The sequence below is a fragment of the Caenorhabditis elegans genome, chromosome V (genome assembly GCF_000002985.6).
Source record: "Caenorhabditis elegans chromosome V".
Lineage (NCBI taxonomy): Eukaryota > Metazoa > Nematoda > Chromadorea > Rhabditida > Rhabditidae > Caenorhabditis > Caenorhabditis elegans.
The window spans coordinates 4,585,242-4,606,949 of NC_003283.11; the positions used below are offsets into that span (position 1 = coordinate 4,585,242).

The 21,708-nt window shown below is 36.7% G+C and overlaps 2 protein-coding genes and 1 non-coding gene across 5 annotated transcripts; 2 read left to right on the plus strand and 1 right to left on the minus strand.

Moving 5' to 3' along the window:
• Window positions 1–67: 67 nt before the first annotated feature.
• Y61A9LA.1 (Major facilitator superfamily (MFS) profile domain-containing protein) lies at window positions 68–16,784 on the plus strand. 2 transcript variants are annotated; one of them, NM_001351869.4, is made up of 7 exons: window positions 68–130; window positions 12,951–13,121; window positions 13,653–13,778; window positions 13,827–14,303; window positions 15,068–15,436; window positions 15,495–15,683; window positions 16,206–16,780. In NM_001351869.4, the coding sequence occupies exons 1-7, from the start codon at window positions 80–82 to the stop codon at window positions 16,359–16,361; spliced, it is 1,539 nt and encodes a 512-aa protein (NP_001338840.1). In that variant the 5' UTR covers window positions 68–79; the 3' UTR covers window positions 16,362–16,780. The 2 variants fall into 2 exon arrangements, with proteins under 2 accessions (NP_001338840.1, NP_504243.2); NM_071842.5 differs by lacking the exon at window positions 68–130 and adding an exon at window positions 7,596–7,784 and having other exon boundaries at window positions 16,206–16,784.
• On the plus strand, window positions 15,720–15,793 carry Y61A9LA.13. The gene has a single exon (NR_068703.1). It is a non-coding gene; the product is annotated as an Unclassified non-coding RNA Y61A9LA.13 (non-coding RNA).
• Window positions 16,785–19,762: 2,978 nt separating the features above from the next.
• Window positions 19,763–21,687, minus strand: txt-6 (transcellular chaperone signaling (x)cross tissue). Of its 2 annotated transcripts, none has more exons than NM_001129588.4 (4): window positions 21,525–21,687; window positions 20,789–20,907; window positions 20,178–20,312; window positions 19,763–20,118 (listed from the first exon to the last, which is right to left on the minus strand). In NM_001129588.4, exons 1-4 carry the CDS (start codon window positions 21,670–21,672, stop codon window positions 19,846–19,848), a joined length of 675 nt encoding a protein of 224 aa, NP_001123060.1. In that variant the 5' UTR covers window positions 21,673–21,687; the 3' UTR covers window positions 19,763–19,845. The 2 variants fall into 2 exon arrangements, with proteins under 2 accessions (NP_001123060.1, NP_001123059.1); NM_001129587.3 differs by having other exon boundaries at window positions 20,789–20,901; window positions 21,525–21,685.
• Window positions 21,688–21,708: the final 21 nt, after the last annotated feature.

Consider the following 21,708-nt stretch of genomic DNA (forward strand, 5'->3'; position numbering starts at 1 on the left):
CCCGCCATTCATACAACATTTGCTATTTGGAATCATCAATTGGATCCACAATTTGGAAGTTTTTCAGAAAAATCACAGGATGCGCGACGAATCTTCAGGACTTATCAAATCTACAACTTACCAGAAAAAGGTAATTTTCTGGGAAAATGGAAACTATCGGGACAATGAATTTCGAAAAATTTCGGTTTTTTTCCGGAGAATATAAAAAAATAATTTTGGGAAGTCAGAAAATCGAAAAACAAATTCAATTTTTTTTTGATTTTTTCAAAAATTCGGGCATTTTTCGATTCGTTTCATAAAAAATCTAAGAAATTTTTGATTTTTTTAGAGAACTAAAATTTTAGACTTTCGGGAAAATGGAAAAATAAAAAATTGAAAACAATTAGATTTCATCGAAGAAAATCGGAAAAACGACAATTTTCCAATTAAAAAAATCGAAAAAAACACTTTTTTCATAGAAAATCTTTAAAAAAACGACAATTTTTCATATTTTTGTAGAAAAAAACTACCTTTTTCCGATTTTCTTCCAGAATAAATCCAAAAAAATTTTAATATTTTTTTCAAGGAATATTTAAAATTGATAAATAAACATTTTTTAAATACAAAGCCGAAAAATTGTCAAAATTTTAAGCAACTTGTTTTTATTTCGAAATTTTTTTTTTCAATTTTAGAAAATTAATTTTTAAAAATCAATGCAAAACTCATAAATAAACATATTACGGGGCCACAAAATTCTGAGAATGCGTATTAAACAACATATTTGACGCGCAAAATATCTATTAGCGAAAACTACAGTAACCCTTTAAATGGATACGGTAGCGTTTGTGTCGATTTACGGGGCTCGATTTTTTGAAATGAATTTATTTTCGAACAGTGTCAGCAATATTCCATTTTCCTTTGCTTCTTCGTATTATTTTCTCAATTTTCGATAAGTATCGAAAATCCAGCCCGTAAATCGACACAAGCGCTACAGTAATCATTTAAAGAATTACTGTAGTTTTCGCTATGAGGTATTTTGCGCGTCAAATATGCCGCCTAATACGCATTCTCAGAATTTTGTGTTTAGATAATAAAACTTCTGAAAACAAAAAAGAGAAATCGAAAAATCGACACCCTATTTCTGAAAATGCGGGCGCTCCCCCACCCTCAAGAAAATCATTAAGTCAAAGTTCACCAGCTGTTGTCCGTCACACACACGTGTTGTGTAATAATGTAGGGATAACCCATGTCTCGAGTTGAGATTCAGAAGATTAGAGTTATCGAAAATACTTAAGTTTCTGCTTGTGTTCTTGTTTTCAAGCGACGAGAGTTTTCAAATCAACTTCTTTTTTGCATTTTTTGAATTTTTCTTTCAAAAATTTGCTACCCCACAAAAAATCAGCATTGATTTTCATTTTTTGTAAAAAAACCATAAAATGTTTTATTTTTTTTGGCTTCCCTCATAAATTGAAATGGAAGAGTTTGCCCCGAACTAGGCCATTTTAGCTCGGCCATATCTGGGGTAGATTTACGGCGCGTTGCGTGTCGCGTCGCGGCTCGATTTTAGTTGTAAAAATAATTGTTCTTGTCCGTGTGTAGTACACGACACTTTCCCACGCGCTGTCCGGCAGGCGATTGTCAATGGAGCGCGAAAAATTCAATGAAGAAGGCCAGAACCCGGGGGTTTGAAAAAAAATTTTAATTTAAAAAAAAAATTGTTCCTGCTTTTCCGAATTGTGGACTCCTTTATGCCACTTTTTTTGAAATTTTACGTAATTTTCGAAAAACTTCTAGAAAATTTTGCGATTTTTGCGTCAAAAATACGGTACCAGGTCTCGACACGACAAATTTTTGTTCTCCGCAAAAATATGTGCGCCTTTAAAGAGTACTGTAATTTCAAACTCGACGTCGCTATGGATTTTAATAGATTTTTAAAAAGTTCCGAAAATTTTAACAACAAGAAAACTATGAAAAATCGCTGGAAAAATTGCAAAATTTTGAAAGTACAGTACCCCTTTAAAGGCGCACCCGTTTTAACATTTGACAATATTTTCTACGTGTCGAGACCCGCGAGTACTGTATTTTTGGCGCGAAAATAACACAAAATGTCAGTATGACTCACCCCCATCTTACGGTTTCTCTCACCCCGCACTTTCAAAAATCAGGCTATCGTCTGGCTCGCCATGCATAATTAGGAGCGCAGCGTCGCGATCGCACCGTTCCCGTAAACACAGTGATGTGAAAGAAAAAGTGTTCGTTTATTTTATTTTTTTTGTTTCTTTGGCCAATTCTCAGTTTCTGCTTCTTTCGCCGCCACACTCTGCTCTCCCACTCTATGTATTCCTCGGCGGCACATCTATCTGGAAAATTCTCTCGAAAATTTTCGTCGAGTCTGCGATTTTTCGGACCTTATAAGATTCGTGGATGGGGCTTCATCAAGGATATCGATTTGGCACGGGGTGTGCTTTTTGGAATTCAGGTAGGAAGATTTCGAAACGGTTTGGTTTTTAAATAGGTATACACATCCATCTTGAAGTTCCTAAATTCATCATTGAAAAGTCTGATCCCATTTCGCAGTTCACGTTGAGATTACTGTAGACTACGGTACAGGCATTCCACGTGGTGCCAGCCTGTCCCATTACGGTTTGATCTAAAAAAATGCGGGGAATTTTTTGCCCAGGAAAATGTGACGACAGCACGTTCTTAACCATACGAAATCAGTTGAGAACTCTGCGTCTCTTCTCCCGCATTTTTTGTAGATCTACGTAGATCAAGCCGAAATAAGACACTCTGACACCACGTGATTTCCGAGTTATCCGTCAATGCTATCGTGAGGCTCAGCCCGGATAGAGGCGCCCAACGACCCCTCTTACCCATCCTCCGCCGAAAAAACTTGGCTTTACCTGAATGGGTCAAGATCATTCTCAGATCATGCTGGGTCAAGTTTCAGAAAGGTTATCCTTCATTTGCGAAAAAGTGTACGAAATTGAAGAGATTATACCTAGGCAACGTAGTGAAAACCGCTCTGTGTAGGGGACGTTCCACTGATCTTAATTCAGAACCGCTCACGATTAAGAAATGAATTTTGACATCAAAATCCGATTTCGACAGTTCAATAGGGTTTGAAGTCGATTTTCGTGTTCCATTTTCCACCCGCCAGAAAGCTAGAATTAGCTTTTAAATGTAAAATGGCGACGGGAGCACGTGGTGTCAGAGTTTCCCATTTAGGCTTGATCTACGTATATCTACAAAAATGCGGGAGACGAGACGCAGAGTTCTAAACTGATTTCGCCTGGTTAAGAACGTGCTGACGTCACATTTTTTTTGGGCAAAAAATTCCCGCATTTCTTGTAGATCAAACCGTAATGGGACAGCCTATCACCACGTGTGGTAGGAGAAAGCAGTTTAGTTTCGAAAACACCAATGGGCTTCCCCGTGTCTCATCAACACTGTTTTTTATTTGATTAGTCAGTAATTATCACTGATTTCGTGTATATTTGAAAGGCGGAAGTGTATCTGCGTCTCTTCGTCTCGTCCACTCCACCACCATGTTTGAACTGTACACGTTGAGGGTACGTCAGACAGAAAACAAGAAAAGTGAAGGCGACAACGCGCTATGGACCAAAATAGAATAAATGATGAATAAGACAGGATTTCAGAATAGAGTGAAAGGGGCTGCAACTGTACCAAGTGCAAAATTTACCAATACACACGTTTTTGCAAAGTATCATCAGAAGACCATTTGCAATGTGTACACAATTACTTTTTAATACAATTTTGTTGATCGGGTCGGTAGAATCGACACTGATCTGTGACAGAATATAGGATAGATGTAATATCAGAAAAAATACCTTCAAAGGAGATCAGTTTTGAGATTTTCGAATCAGTCTACTTTTGTAAAAAATCAGGTTGATAACAGTATGGAAAGGAAGACAAACTTTTAAAAATTCGATGAAAAAAATTCATGACATTGATTTTTTTTTTGGGTCCAAACGTGGTGTATAGCATGGGTGGGCGGAAAATTTTTTTCGAGCAAACCGGCAAATTTCCTATTTGCCGAATTTACCGGAAAACACAGCAATTGACGAAAATTTTCGACAAATTGTGATTTTGCACATTTTTGAAGGTTTCAGAATTTCGTCTTATAAAAAATAAAAATAATCTCCCTTAAAATTTTCTGCCAAATCGGCAAACCGGCAAAGTACCGGAATTGAAAAATTCCGCAAAATCAGCAAACCGGCAATCTGCCGAAAATGAAAGTTTCCGGCAAAACGACAAATTGCCGAAAATGAAATTTTATGGAAAAACGGCAAACCGGCTAATTGCCGGAATTGAAAAGTTCTCAATGTGCCACATTTCATGAGGTTATCGGAATACTTCAAAAATCAGCACCACGGGTTAAGTACAGATGTTGAAAACACAAGTTCACAGAAAAGTATTCTAGGGCGTTAATCGTCGAATGGAAGAAGTATTTTGGAAACACGAAATAACACGAGGATTGGACAAAATATCACGAGTCTCGCTGAAAGCACAAAGGTTGAGATATCTTTAAAAGGCGAGGAGAAGTGAAGAAATAGCTGATTATTTCATTTTTTGCCTAATTTCTCCTATTTTAAATTTTAACTGCTGGCTGAAATTTTTGCAATAGTTCAATAATTATCACATTTTTGACTAGAGAAACATTCACCACAGATCAAAAATTAACAACAGTATATACTATCAAAATGGGGCCACAGAAACGCTTCCATGGTAGGCAGGCGCAGTTTCAGGGCGCCCGACGCCTGCCTGAAACCTGTTCGGCGGAGATCGCCTTAAAGTCAGGCAGGCCTAGGCCACAGTACTAACCTTGCAAGTTTGTCCAATGCATTTGAACTTGTAATGTCCAAATTCGATTTTAGACTTTGATATATCATATAAAAATGATCGGTCAGCAATATCCGTCAGCAATATCTAATCAATTTTTGTATGGACTGAAAGTTTAAGAAGCCACATTGTTCTTTTGGAAATTTCGTTACAGTTCGTTCCAGCAACCGATCTCTGCTACCGGTTTGCTACTGATCAGCCGGTTTCCAGTACTATAAGGCTGTTTGTTTTGAACTATCAGCTATTATTGTTATTGTTGTTTTTTATTCGCCTGTGACCTGCAAAACCATATCACTATGACATCATTCATCACCAGCCCAAAAAAGCGTTTTTTTGTCGTCGTCGTCGTAGGTGTCCACGCTGGAATAATAATCGAGAAAGTGCAGAATACTGGACTGCGTCTCTGTGTCTCACGTCGTCTCTCTCATGACGCATCATCCATTGGCAGTGGGGGTGTCTTTGAAAACGGTCGAGAGTTGGTTTCCCCCACATTTGCTGCTGCTGCTGCTCGTCTTCCTAAAATATGGTAGATCACGCCCACTTTTGAGAAGCTCCGAGTTGGTATAAAATGAGTAAAGTAGAGGAATAGCAAGTATACTCTTTTAGTGGCATTCTTCTTTACCTCCACCTTTTCCTTCACGTGAATTCAGAAATTGCGAGAAAGTAATTTTTGAATAGTGTGACCAGATTGTGATTTCCCGCGATTTCTGAAGGTCAAACAAATAACCCTCCTTCTGTTGGCACTTGTCTAGTTCACGTTCCAAGTAAAGTTCACTATCTACATATCTACCCTGCTTGTCTTTGAAAATCATAACCTGTTTTCCGCCCACCTATCCTGAAATCAGAATATGTCCAATTAGTTCACACGCTGATAACCTGATAAGCTGCATTCGTATCCGTATTATCGTCACTTTTGAGATAACAAGAGAATGGTTATCACCAAGAAAGTACAACATATTTCGGATGATGGTTTTCAAGTTGAACAGGTATATTTTAGTTTTTGCATTTTTTATCATCTAACATAGTCACAGTTCACCGAAGCAACCAGCCGCGAACTAGTAGTCAGTTACTTTCTAGTCTCGAATCCAGTTGGTATCCACATAATCGTTCCGTTCAACTGCAAAGTACCGATTGCCCATATTCAAACCGTAGAAATCCATGTTCATGTGTGGAACTTTTTTCTGTTTCATTCCCGTTTGTTTTTGTTTGTTGGAGGATGTTTCGTTTGTCGCATCTTCCTTGCTCTTGATGCGTGTCTATGATCACCCGCAAATGCCTTGAGCAAACACATCAATATGAGCTTATGATCTCTTCTCAGGAAGTATTTTTGTCCAAAACATGTAAATAAGAGTAGGTGGCAGTGGTGAGCGGTATCCAGAGAAAGTTGATTTCATGGCAAGTTACCAGTTAGAAATTTTGAGAATATCGTAGATTGGGCACCAATCTAGATCTCTGTACAATAAATTTGGAAAAAAAAAGATACCGGCCCATAAAGTTTAGTCCGGTATCACTTTTTTTTGCTCATTGGCCTATCTTAGGTCTAAAGAGGGCCCTTGGGGGGCCTATCTGGGTAGGCAGCTGTGCTATCCGTCAAACATTTTGAGAACGTCTTATCAGATGACTAGATTGGGGACCAAGCTAGATCTCGGTACAAAAGTCGGTTTGTCGGTTTGCCGATTAACCGGAAATTTTAAATTCCGGCAATTCGCCGATTTAACGGAAATTTTCAATTCTGGCAACTTGCCGGTTTTCCGATTTGCCGGAAATTTTTATTTTCGGCGCATTGCCGATTTGCCGTTTGCCGGATATCTGCTTTGCCGGAAATGTTTAGAGGATTTTTTTAAAATAAGATTGAAACAATTGAGCAGTGGCTTTTTGAACATTTTGTTCCGTTTTCTTTCGATGTTTTTATAGAACTTTTCAAAATAGATGTAGGAACTACACATTCGGCAAGTCGACAATTTGCCGGTTTCCCGGATATTTTCGATTCCGGCAATTTGCCGATTTGCCAGAAAAAATCGTTTGCCGCCCACCCCTGTGATATATTCAAATTAGTGCCCCAAAATAAGCCTTACCATTTCTTGGCATTTTTGAATTGAACTTTTTTTGTATTCATAGGGATAATATAACCTCTTCTGCTCGTTGTGTCATTATGATATCTCACCGCAAGTTAAGGTATACATTTTTTGCCTGTATTGAAAGCTATGGCCGAACGTACTATACCAATGTACTCATAAAGGCTGCCTTAGAAATATACCCTACAGTACACCGATTGGGTCTTTTTTCAGTTCAACTCCTCGAAAACAAACCATTTGCGACGAGAACATTCCGCAACTCGCAAAGTGTAAATAGGTGTGACAATCAGGTTTATCAAAGCGTCTCTGAAATTTTCAACACGTGTGACTATATTGTCAGACGCAAGACACTTCCGTCCACCTAAAAATAATCTTAACAAGAAAGAAAACAATCGAATTATACGGAGATAAAATGCAGAATGTCATCAAACTTTCAACTTTACACCCCTCAATTCGTCATCCTTTGGGTGATTTCCCCGACGACTCCGCCCCAGAATTCGAGCATGTTGTTATTATGGGAGAAAGTGTGTGTCCCAAGAGAAGAGATTTAGGGTCTTCAATTCAGTTCCGGCGCCCCTCTAAGTTTGGACGCGCTTTTCTCTCACTCTCTTTCCCTCGCTAGTATATTTCCTCGCTCCTCCCATACCGCGGTTTCTCTCGTCTGCTGCTGTTGCGCCCAGTCAATTGTCGCGGCTCCTTGCCTCAATAGACAGCCAGGAGAACAAACGGTTTTATTTGGATACTTCTGATTATTGATATCTCTATTCTATTCCGATGCCTAGTCATAGTAATGGACCACGCGGATCAATCGCCAGCGATGATTCTCAGGCGCCGCTTATTGAAGCAGATGATGCACAAAGGAGAAGGGTATGTAATTGTTTCGTTTTCGAACTTTTGACCGGGTTGCTGCATTGTTTGTATAGAATAGGTTACTCATAGGTATAAGGTTTACCCATCGGCCACTGTTGGGCTCTTAATGGAAGACATTCCCTATTAGTGTCGTGGGGTCTTGCTGTAAAAATGTTGTGTTTGGCCTGCTGAAAATGTCGAAGTACCAAAATCTAAGGCCCAAAATTACGAAATTTTGCAATGAAACTTTCTGAAAGGTTTTCAAAACAAAATTATGTCGGCTCAGAGCTTTCGAAGCTAAAATCTCAAAATATGCCAACTGGAGAGCTAGTAAGCTTTTATTTGATTTTAATCCTTTAATCTAAAAAAATCATCCATGGCATGATGTTCGTAATGTAATATTTCGAAACCACAGTTCTTTTTTCTCCATTTCCGTTTTGGAAACAAAAAACAAGTTTTCCTCTCTTTCTCTTTCGATCACCGACTTTCAATGATATGTAGACTGCCATTAGTCTTTCAACTGTACCGATGAACTTGTGACGTCATCTCTTGATTTTTGATGAATTTCCAAGCACCGAAAATAGAAAACGGAAATGAAGGGAAAATTTGAAACACGTTTTATAGGATTTGTTGGTTCTCAGACATGATAACTTTTGTGTAGGGCTTTTGCAGAAGCAAAATGCCAATTTACATGACTGTGATGCTTCTTGGAGCAATTTTCCACGGAAGTAGACTAAAACCTATAGGCGGCGAGACATTTTTGTGCCTACACTATGCTAGAACTGGACCACCTATGGAGTACATAAATTCATTCTGACATGATGGGAAATTCTTCAAAAATGCTTCTTGATCAGAATGGCACAGCACTTGACGGCGCCTAAATTGACGCTTTTCCTCTTTTCGGGTTTCCCCCTCCCATGCATTGAGCATAAATCAATTATTCTTTTTTGTCCACGACTGCCTTTCTTTTTTCTTCTGCTCGAATTCTCTGCTCGCCTATAATAAATTTTTCGTGGAAAGTTCTATAGTGCACCTGGAGAGGAAAAAACGTGATAAGTGGAACATTTTTAATGATAACAGTGATATGATGTACTAGATACAAAGTATGATTGTTGAGGGAGTGTATCCAATTAGGGACTATTCTGGAAAAGTGCCAAATGTGCTATTAACAAAACTAATTAGAACCTAATGAGTGTTGAGACATAGAGTGGTTTTTTTTGTTTTTTCCCGGAAATTACTTCTCCGTGTTTCAAAGCCAACTTACAGACGAGCTTCGTTTTAAGATTAAGTCCAATACTTATATCACAGCTCACAGAGCCCACTTACCGATAAACTGAAAAAATAAAGCAAATAAGCGGTACATTATCCCATAGTAGCACATTTTATAGGTCAACGTCACAAGGTTACCAAGAAATGTGTACCTACTGATATCGAAAAAGTGATTAAAAAAAACGCTAACTTTGACACCTAGACAATTAACTACGGAAAGGAAGAAAACCTTTGTATATTGCAAACTGATAACAGTTTGAACAATATAATTATAGGAAGTGACCGGTGGTACGAACGAAAACAATTAAAATAAAAATTTTGGAATTCTTTAGAATAACAAAAGTGTATAAGGCAATACCTTGATTATTCAGTAACACATATTCTGTCGTTCTTAAAATTGAAAATTTACATTTGTAATTCTAAATGTATGTTTAGACATTCAAAATTTCCACTAGTTTCCGATCGCACTAGTGACAGAGAGCTTATTAATGGGATTACCGTAATTCCTTCTTTTTTTCGAATTTCTAGCAATATATTATGCATTTGGCATCTTCACTACAGTGAAACAAGATATATTATCTTGGAATTCACCAGTTGTTCACGTAACCAAACGATTTTCTTGTTGTGTCATTAGTTCAAAGAGTATTTTGCCAGAAAAACTCGAAAATTGAGAATTAACAGAATCGTACGAAAGTCATTTATCTTATTCATAATGATATCATTAGTTTATATTTTTATTGGTTGGATCAATCAAACTAAACTTTCTAAAATTCTGGCAAACTCGATAATTTTTACAATTTTTTTGGTATCACCCCTGTAGAGAGAGATACATTAAGAACTATTGTCAGAAAGTTGTGCCGTTGCGTTTTGGCGATTTTTCAAAAATTCGATCTTTAGTTGACCCCTTAATTGAGTACAACATGATAGAAGGCGATTTTTCAAATAGTTCCGCACTTTCTATCTAGTCGTATAGGTATTACCTTATTCCATTTCATGTGGTTTGTTCAACTGGAACTTATTCACCAAAACTGTAGTTCTTTAAACAAGTATAGTTTCATTAAAAATGTATTACTTTAATATAAGATATATTATAACCGCCAAAAAAATCTGAGAATCCTATTTTGAAATAGTTTTTTTTTCCGTTTTAGTTACTAGCTAGCAAATCGGACATGATTCGAATACACTATTTCAAGGTTCATGATACCGTATTTTATGTATTAGTCTTGCATACAGGACTAATTTTCACTTGGTCCGTAGGGATATTAGAAACTGCAAGACTATTTTTCGGATATAAGAAGATTTAATCTGATACCATTTAAACAATGAAAAATAAATACTTTTTTTCAATACTTCATACATTTTTTGAACGCTTTTAAAGAATAGTAGGTTACTAAATTTGATGAATTTTCTAATGTGACAAATTTTCAATTCAAATTTCACAAATTTGTGACAAATCTTCTGAAAACTAAAATTTTATTTGCTACAAATTACTTTGTTAGTCACCGGTGATTCTAGAATTCTCAAGATGACGATATTATTATTGTTGACTCCGAACTTTCTATCCAAAAGGTTTTTCTATTTCCGTATAGCTAGCTCGAGTTCAATGAAATGTTTTGGCAAACTTCTGTATTTTTTAGTACCAAAAGCAACACTATCCAGTGTGGTCAACAACTATACGCAAAGGCTACAATATTTGTCCACTTCCTTCCTTCTCGCGCCTTACCGCCTATTAGTGTGTGTGACCTGTTTCACTGCGCAGTCTACAAGTCTTCTTACCGTTGCTCCCTCATCACTATCATAAATCTTAAATCGTTTTTTTTTTCGAAGACATATTCAAGTCTGACACTGACAACAATATTTTGGAGACGTTTTTAAAGTTCCTTCTTTTCGGGGTCACAGATCATCTGCAATCTGATCATGAATCAGTTCTGGGTACGTTTGTATTTACGGCTTGAAATCGGTATTTTTTATTAGATTTGTTTAGATGATCAAATTTTATGAGTTTTAACAGTGGAGGGGGGGGGGGGGGGAAGGGGATAAATAATTAGTTTTTGATATGAGAGAAAATTTGTGACCTAGAATTTTATAGTCACGGGACGAAGCAGTCGTCTCATCAATGTTCAAAAAGAATTCTTGCAACATAGTTTTTATTGCCGAAAATTCTATTTGACGCCCAGAAAAAACTGAAAACCGAACCATATTTTATTTTACCAATTCTAGAATGCAATATTATCAACTACTTTTAGAAGTCGAATAGCCGTTAATCTATTCAAGTTGTAAGACTGTACTATCATAGACATTCCTGTATTTTTCGGTGCACTTTAGGACACCAAATGAATAGATTTAAGAAATATGGGAACTAAGATCATAGTTGTAAAATTTTAAAGATTTTTGTTCCAAAATTCAGTCAAAGTTTTTGCAACATACCGAATTTTCTGCTAGGAGCCCTACATTGCTCAAACTCAAACATGAGACGTTCTTATTACGGGAACACAAAATTCTGAGAACGCGTACTGCGCAACATACTTGACGCGCAAAATATCTCGTAGCGAAAACTACAGTAATCCTTAAAATGACTACTTTATCGCTGGTGTCGATTTACGGACTCGATTTTCGAAATGAATATCTTTTTGAATAGTGACACCGATTTTTCCTTCGTTTTTTCGTTTTTTTTCTTCATTTTTTGCATATTTGTAATCTTATAACGAAAATATTAAATTATTGTTATTTATCTCGAAAATCGAGCTCCCGTAAATCGACACAAGCGAGACACTTAAAGAGTTACTGTAGTTAGATATTTTGCGCGTCAAATATGTTGCATAATACGCATTCTCAGAATTTTGGATTTCCGTAATCACCATGATTGTCTATTTTGGCTTTAAATTAAAACCTTCCAGATTTTTTTTCTGAAAAACACCACAGAAATGGAAATACCCTGGCCTGTAAAAGTTTCCCCGTCATTCTTATCCAAAACTTTGGAAAATTTAGAATTCCCAATTCTTCACAAATCGACCTTTGTGAATCTCGAAAGACATCAAACTCTAGATGACTCTCTAGCCGCCACTTCGTCGAATTCCTCCTCGAAATACTTTTGTGATTTGTAATAGGTACGGTGCTGATGTGGTGCATCAGACCCCCAATCATTTCCCAAGAAAAACTAGTTTTTTGTCTCTCCTATCCATCCCCCACCCCAACCCAGGTGTTTAGTTGTTTGGCTATGATAAGAGGGGGGGGGGGGGGGTCTCTTCTCAGGATCTTATCTAAACTGTCGTCGTGTTCAGATGACTACCGTCTCATTTCACACGTTCATTACTTCGTTACTAACTGATATTGGATTTTAATTTGGAATTTTCAAGTAGAGTATCTATGTAGCTAGTTTCTCTTTTTCTTGACCACCAGCATCCACAACAATCAAAACAAAAAAATTATCAAACAATTGCCTTCATCAACTGGTCAGTCGGTCGTCGGTAGTCGGTTATAGAAGAGTTTCGCTTATCACATACACATACACATTGTCCACTCTAACACTTTCTTCTTATTCTTATTCTTCTGCCCCTATTCCTCTTACATTCTTCATCATCTTCTTGCAACGTCGTCTCCAGCTGTATCGTTGTTTTTTTTTCCGCTGCTAGCCCTTTCGGCTTTTGTTGTCTCGGTTGTCTGGTCACTCTCGGCGACCGAAAAAAAACCATATAAACAGCTGAAAAAGTTTAAAGATTGACCAACTTGGCCACTATTTAAAGTTGTCATTGACTTTCTGCCTGCACTTTTATTATACTTCTGATTACACTTTTTTTTTGGTTCTAGCCTTATCATGGGCAAGGTTACGGTAAGCATATACTGTAGTCTGGATTTCAGAGAAGCACGTCCTCTATCACTTTTGTCTAGTTTAAGCCCTAATTGGAAACGTTTCAGGTCATGCCATCCCTGTCAATTCACATTCTCTCTATAGCACTGTGCCTCTCGTCAGGATTCCAACAGGGTTACATCGCCTCTGTGCTCAATCAACCATATGCTCAAATTGAACAATTCATCAACTCATCGTGGATAGAACGGACCGGACATCCTATATCGGATTCCACGTTGGTAAGTCGGAGGGTTACTGTAGGCTTGCGCAGGCACCACCAAGATTGCTCTACCTGACTTTCGGATTCGCAGTTGCCCAAATCTTTAATGGTTCGCTGTGAGACCCATCCGAACGAATCCGCGCGCCTTTAATTACGAAAAAAAAAATTCGGTTCATAGTAATGGTTCAATTACTACATTATAATTGATTACGTAAAATAGGTGCATTTAAGAAAAAATACACATTGTCCGTTTAAAAAGTGCCTCCCCTATATTTTATCAGTTTCACTCTGTAAGTCTTATCACTTTAGAGCATTTTCTGTTATTTTTCTGCCACCTAGAGTACCATACCCCCTTATCATTATCATTACTGCTGCTGACTTTTTTCTCCATTGGTCAACTAAAAATAGTCAACAATTATCTTTGATGTTATTATTTTTTCCTTCTATCATCTTTTAGTTTTTCATTCATACTTATGATCACTCGGAAAAAAGATTTGTAGAATATATGAAAACACAAATACTTTCTCTCACTAGAAAATACACTTTTCAGCATTTACTATGGTCACTTCTCAATGTTTGCTTTCCAATCGCCACTATCTTTGGACAATTTCTGGCTGGATGGATGTGTAGTCAATTCGGCAGGAAGCATACTGCCCTGATTGCTTCATTTCTTTATGTTAGTTGGTTTTTTACTTTTTTATTCATTGACAAATAACGTTTTCAGATCCCCGGAGCCCTGCTCTGTGCTGCTGCCAAATGGTGCTTCCCAGCTTTCGAGCTGCTCTTCGTGGGCCGAATCATCTGGTCGCTGGCCAATGGTGTGAATACAGTCAACGCTACGGTATGGATCGTCGAATGCGCGCCACCACAGATCCGAGGTCGAATGGCCGCGATGCAGGAGTTCTTCATGGCACTGGGATCCTTACTGACACAAGCCGTCGGCGTGCCGTTCTCTACCGATGAGCTGTGGCCTTACAATTTCCTTCCGAACTGTGCTGTCGTCGTCGTGTCGATGGTCATGTTCTCCTGGGTCGCCGAGTCTCCGCAGTTCATCATGGAAAAGTATAATGACGTGGATCGTGCTAGAAAGGCGTTGGCTCAATACCACGGTGTGTCTGAAGACGATCCATCTGTTGAGTCGGAGATCAGAATCTGTGAGCAGAGTATAGGAAAGAATAAGGAGAAGAAGAAAACAGCTGGGGTATGCTTATTTTAAGTCAAAAGTATACGCGTTTTTGATCGTTCAGTGATTTTTCAAAGATTTTCAAATGAGTGTAAATCTGAAACTAGAAATTTTAGGAAGAAAATTTTACCTAGCAAACTGATGCTTTTGAGCATTTCTACATAATTGAACAGTGTTCAATGTTTCACAATAATCATGCCAATAGATACATCACCCGACATCGCGCGAGTTTATTTTCGACGGCTTCTCTCAAAAAGCTTTTAATTCAGAAACTAGCGTCTCTCCTGTGCCTGTTTTGCATCGGCGTTCAAAAAGCGGGTCACGCTATTCAAAAATGATTTTTTGAGCATTTAGATATTTTTAGAAACGGAACTAGCAACAACATTTGGGTATATTTGAACTGAAAAACTGAAAAAATTCCGTCATTTTTGTGAAATACGTTCTCACTACGCTAGTTCGAATTTCTGAATCAATGGCCACTAGAAGACAAAGTGATTACATAAAACGATAGACTATTTAATTCAGAAAACGTATATTTCTTGAATTATAAGTGTTTTAAGAAAAATCGGCAAAAAAACATACTCGCGAGATGTCGGACGCTGTACCAGTTGGCATAGTTGCTGTGAAACGTTACAACTTATTTAGATACATAGATTATCTTGCTGAAATGTCTAAAAAAACTCTTGAAAAATCCCTGAACAATTAAAAAACCAATAGTTTGAGATCAAAGATAAAAAGATGAAACCACCAAAATACCCATTTAATATCCATATCATTTCCAGGGAATCGAAAGTGAACACAGCGGAATGGAGATCATGTTCATGCCGTGGCGTGCGAAGGATCAAACGTCTCGTCTCATCCGCTACTGCGCCTGGGTTGGTGTCATGGTCAAAATTGCGTACGTCTTCACTGGCGCCCGATCCCTTCGCGGCTACAGCACATTCATTCTCTACACTCTGTCACACTTCACCTACTCTCAAGCGACGTGGCTCTCGTTTGCCACCGGTCTCCTGCGTCTCCCGTTCACCCTGGTTCCAGTCTTCCTGGTCGATCGACTCGGTCGTCGTCCACTTATTATTGTTTCGATGCTCGTCTCCTTTGTGTCCATCTTGGTGATGATCATTGCCATCAATATTAATGGAGAGTTGAAGGTAAAATATCTTGATTTTTGAACAATGGAAACTAATTTTATATTTTCTCTAATTACAGTATGCCACATTCATCGGCCTTACCGTACTCCTTCTCGTGAACACTTGTGGAATCGGATCAGTTTCAAGGTTCTACGCAGCTGAGCTTGTTCCAAGGAATCTCCTATTGTCGTCAGTTTCCACGTTGACAATGTTCGAAGCGTTGACGAAGATTGGAGTGGAATTCGCATTTTATCCAACCGCCAATGTGGTACGCTTCTTTTTTTTAGATTGAACTAGGCTCAGGTTTAGGCTTAGGCTTAGGCTTAGGCTTTAGCCTAGTTTTAGGCTTAGGCTTAGGCTGTGGCTTAGGCTTAGGCTGACGCTATTTAGTCATTGTTTTAGGTATGAGCCTGTGTCTAGATTTAAGCTTAGGATTGGGATTGTTCTTAGACTAAGGCTTAGGCTTAGGCTCAAACTTAGGCTTAGGATTAGGCATAGGCTTAGGTTAAGGCCCAGGCTTAGGCTTAGCGGGAGAGCCAGTTTCAACTTCATCTCGGAAAAAAGGAGAAAATATTGTTTTGAAGGTTCAAAAAAAATTATGTAGGCAGGCAGGTAGGCAGAGAATTTTTGAAACGGTAATCTAAGCTTTAGAATATACTAAAATAATTCGTAAGGTACCGTACCCCTGTTGTTAAAGGGGTCCTAAGTGTGTACATTTTTAGCAGATGTGTAATAAAATTTTGTTAAATTTTTTCGAAAAACTCGCTAAAAAAACTATCAATTTTTGCAGATCGGCGCTCAATCGCTTCTCCTATTCCTCATTCCAACCGGAGTTTTCACCGTAATGTGCTACCTGATGTGCCCGGAAACGAGCCGAATGACTGTCAACGAGGTGCTCAATAATGTGGCCGCCAAAAAGAAAATGGACGTTGTATTCCCAATGTAATCGGCCGCAAAATTTCACAATTTCTCCCCAACTTTGGCTTTAATTTTAACTTCTAAGACTAATTTATGCCAGATCCTCCTGAATCCTAACATGACACTTTTCGCATATTGACACTTCTTCAACATTTTCAGAAGAAGACTTTCGCTATTTTATTGCAATTTTTTGAATTATTGTTTAACACTTTTTGATTCGCGCCAATTTTCCTATTTCATCAATTTCTACGAGTCCCCCACCCTCAACTTGCTCGGTTTTCTTCTCTTATGTTCTATACGATATCCTTGTTTTGTTCTATAGTCGATTTTAAGCGGGTATGACACGCGTTTTTTTTCTCTGTTTTCATATTATATTTTGTGTCCTAAATTTGAATTTACTATCTCTGATAGATTATCAAGTTGATAATAAATTTTGCATCAATCTTGAAATATGTTTTAGAAGCAATCTTTAGAATTTAGAAACGATATTCCAACAACTTTCATAACTGCCGAGTTTAAGCAGAAAAAGTAAATTTTCAGTTATACCTTTTAGAGCACATTTTGGGATTTATTGGAGTACATTGCCTCCTCACGTGGAAATGACCCAACAAGGGGTCCTGCGCGTTTCTCGTGAGCGTGGGAAAATTTTACCGTTGAAAAGCGATTGCCTTCTTTTTTTGCTACTTTAAAGTCAGTTTCATGTTTTTAATTAGCTAACAAGTGTTTATATGTCTGAAAGGAAGGTGAAGAGAAAAGAAATTCCAAATTTAGTGCAAAAATAAAGGCCCTGCCTATAAAAATAAAATCAACCAAACATCGAGTTTTTCTCAAAATTATAGTGTTCATCATCAGTTTTCGGTGTAAAATTGTTTTTCTTTTGAAATATAGTCTTTGATTAAACCTGATAAAATTAAAATTAAAAACAGTATTCCAACAACTTTCATAACCGCCGAGTTTAAGCAGAAAAAGTAAATTTTCAGTCAAATCACATTTTGGGATTTATTGGAATAGGTCATTTATATGCAAAATTAGTTGATTTTCCAAACTTTGAAAATTAATATCTGGCTTCAAACTAACTTTTTTGAAAATCCCTCTAGACATTTTGTAACAAATCTTGTGTTCTAATGAGTATTTTCCAAATTAAGTATTTTCCAAAAAATTAATGAATTAATTCATCAATTAAATAAAAAAAATTAATTAATTAAATAAATAAAAAAAAAATAAAAATAAATATTGTTTTTGAATTATTAGGTCTCCAAATAAGTTCCGGGTCAAAAATCATAACTTCTTTCGCTTTTTAACGATTTTTTTGAAACTGTGGGAATGTATGTTATCAGCCATGATCTTTCACACACAAGCTTCAACTCAAAGCTGAAAAGAAGCGAGATAGGAAAAACGGCTGAAAAAAATGGCTCCGAGTTAGGGCACTTGGGGTGGTCAAAAAATTTTGTGACCATCTTTAACAAATCTATGCTCTCTTTTTTTGTTTGAAATTTAGTTCAGTGACATACAATTTCGAAAATATAATGTTCGTAATTATTAATAAGTTTGTGTTGTCTCAGAGCCATGTCTGAAAAAACAGATTTTTTTTCGAAAATTGTAAAAAGCTCGTAGAAATTCGGTTTTTGACAAATTTATACTCAATTTTTTTGTTTGAAATTTAGTTCAGTGACATATTAGGTTGGTCGAAAAGTCTTTGCAAAATTTGTACTTTTCTTTATTTCTCAGCGTTAATTCATTTTTTTCTGATTCTGTTTTTTATTTGCATAGTACGTAATGTGCATGTTTAATATATTTAAAAAAACTTTTGGGTGCTGTTCAAAATGACCGAGAATTTGCTCGCCGAACGTCACGCCCTCCGATGGGTTTTTCTGTACGAGTTCCCCCAAATCTGCAATTGCAACGAAGCTCGTCGTAACATGTGTGCAGTGTTAGGCAAGAACTCTGTCACCTATAATGCCATGAAGTTTTGGTTCGAAAAGTTCACGAAAAAGAACTACGATCTCGATGATAAACCAAGATAAGATCGCTCTCGTTTGGATATCGATGAGGATATTTCGAGAGCCCTGGAAGATGATTCAAGAGCAACGAACCGTGAACTTTCTGCGACTCTCAAGCATCCCCAAAAAACCATCATCAACCATCTCCACGAAACCGGAAGGGTAGAAAAGTTCGGTCAACTCGTTCCTCACAATTTGCCCGATTTTCAGAAAAATTGTTTTGTAACCTCTCTCTTTCGCTGCTCACTAGGAAACGAACAACGGACTGGGTTAAGGATATCATTACTGAAAATGATAAATGGGTATTGTATGTTAGCCATACCAGGAAAAAAGAGTGGGTCCCGGTCGAGGAAACCGCGACACCTGACCTCAAATGAGAACTTCACGGAAAAAAGTGCTTCTCTCAATTGGGCGGGACAGTAAGGGTGTCATTTCCAGAGAGCTTCTTCCAGACTTTGCTACAATCAACGCTGGCCTATACAGCATTTAATTGGAAAAGATGGTCCATGCTCATCGATTACATCGCCCTAGAGGATCAAAGTTGTTGCTGCTCCATGACAACGCAAGACCGCATACAACTTTTAAGACCCGCCAGAAGCTCCAGACAGTCGGAATCCAAATTTTGTCTTACCCATCGTATTCGCCGGGCTTGGCTCCTACTGACTACCATCTGTTCCGCTCACTCCAGAATCACCTTGCCGGGCAGAAGTTTCATGATCGAAAGGTCGTCGAAACGGGGTTGGACGACTTCTTTGCCTCCTAATCGCAGGAGTTCTAGGCGGAGGGTACTGTTCAACTTCCGTTGTGTTGGCAAGAAGTCATAGGCATTAATGGTAAATATATTACCCATTGAATCTTGTTCGCTTTGAAAAAATACTACTTCCAAAAAAAAAATCAAAATTTTGCAAAGACTTTTCGACCAACCTAATACAATTTCGAAAATATAATGTTCGTAATTATTAACAAGTTTGTGTTGTCTCAGAGCCATGTCTGAAAAAACAGATTTTTTTTCGAAAATTATAAAAAGCTCGTAGAAATTCGGTTTTTGACAAATCTATACTCAATTTTTTTGTTTGAAATTTAGTTCAGTGACATACAATTTCGAAAATATAATGTTCGGTATTATTTATAAGTTTGTGTTGTCTCAGAGCCATGTCTGAAAAAACAGATTTTTTTTCGAAAATTATAAAAAGCTCGTAGAAATTCGGTTTTTGACAAATCTATACTCAATTTTTTTGTTTGAAATTTAGTTCAGTGACATACAATTTCGAAAATATAATGTTCGTAATTATTTATAAGTTTGTGTTGTCTCAGAGCCATGTCTGAAAAAACAGATTATATTTTCGAAATTGTATGTCACTGAACTAAATTTCAAACAAAAAAAGAGAGCATAGATTTTTGTGAATTCAGTCGGCAAGTAGCAGTGAAATAAGTCAAAAAAGGTTTATTCTAATCTCAATTTCAGCAATAGAAAAGGCCTATGTAGTAATAAAACAGAAAATCAGCGAAAAATTAGTCTTTAACATCGAGAACTTTCACTTCAGCATCCTTCCTGTCTTGTTCTGCCAAGAATTTATTGAGCTTTGTCTTCGACTCCTCCATCTCTTCGACTGTCTCAAACCGTTCCGACTCATCAATACTATTTTTGAGCACTGGTGACGTGCGTGGAGCAATAAATTGGCTATTAACCATTGCGTAGGCAATTCCAATGTTAACACCGTCAACGGCTCCCTGGAATCGGCGCCAGTACCATCCGATGAATCCGCACACGAGGACGGCGCGATCCTGAAAAAAAAATGATTAGTAAATTTTGAGTTTTGGAAGTAAAATTATGAGGCAATTACTAGTGAAAGAGTCTCAGCGTTACATCTGATCGAATAACATCTATTCTTCAATTCACTGTCAGTTGTTCCAGATAAATGGGTCTCGAGACGACTTAGAAATGGAGCAGTGATGAGCCCGGCGATGAGGAAGCGACCCTGGAAAAAATTATTTTTTGGAGACAAATGACGTCATTAATTTGCAAATTTTGAATTATTTTCAAAAACCACAAAAAAAAGCGATTTACTGAAAAACTCATAAATTTACTTTTTTTTCCAAAAAAATTACACTCGATATTATAAAAATAGCACAATTTTAGTCAAATTATTAAAGTTTTTTATTTATTTATTTATTTATTTTAATGTATATTTCTTGTTTTTTTTTACAGGAAAATTCTTAAATTTTACGTTTTTGTTCCATTTTAAATAGGTTTGAATATTGAATTTTTTCTTTCAAAAAAACAATTTTTTTCGTGTTTTTGGAGAACAATTATTCGCTTTTTTTCGAAAAAAAAAAGAGCAAAAAATAGTGCAATTTTGGCCAAAATATTAACCGAAAAAACTGGGAATTTTATAAAAAAGTTTTTAGCTATTTTTCTTTTTTTTCCCAGAAAAACCAGTTTTTTCGAATTCACCTGCAATTTCCTGCAAGCATTTTTGATGATTTTTTCCGAATTTGGCGTCATCAATTTCGGATTCAATTTTCTCGAAAGATACCAACGATAGAGAGGATGTGCAACAAGACCACCTGAAACTGTATTTAGTGATTTTCAAATAAAAAACGACGAAGTTTTTCGGAAATTTTTTTTTTAAATAATAGGGTTTCCTAATTTTTTTCCAGAAAAATGAACAAAATTAGTTTTAAAATAATTTTAAATGAAAATAAAAATATTGTTTTTTGAAACATAGCCTACAATTTTTTCTTTTTTTTTTGAAAAGAAAATCTTTTTTTTTTTTGAAAAATTCCAATTTTTGTAATTTTATTTTCTTTTTTTTTTCGATTTTTTCTACACAGAAGTTATTTTTTTCTGTAAAAAATCAATTTTAATATATTCTTTCTGCGGAAAATCCTTTTTTTTAAATTATCCCTGAAAAAAAAATCATTTTTTCTCGATTTTTTTCTGAAAAAAATTTAAGTTTTTAATCTTTTTCTGGAAATAAAATCTTTTTGCTGAGAAAAATAAATGCTTTAATATTTTTTCACAAAAAAATTTATTTGTCTATTATTTCTGGCACAAAAACCTTTGTTAATATTCTATCTGAAAAAATATATTTTTTTCGAATTTTTTAAATATTTTTTTTGAAGTAAAATCTTTTTTTTAATTTTCTGGAAAAAAAATCAATTTTTTCCGTGAAAAGTTGCCATTTTACCTATCACACTCATCACTTCGGCAGCCTTGAAAGTCGCGAAAATCGCATATTCCACGTGTGGCCTCGGGATATCAGCCAGTGATTGAGCTGTGATCCATCGACTGGAAATTTGTGAAAAGTTGGCAAACCACGCCTCTAAACCAATCATTTTCCGCGAGAATCTAGAGAGCATTTAGGTGTGAGC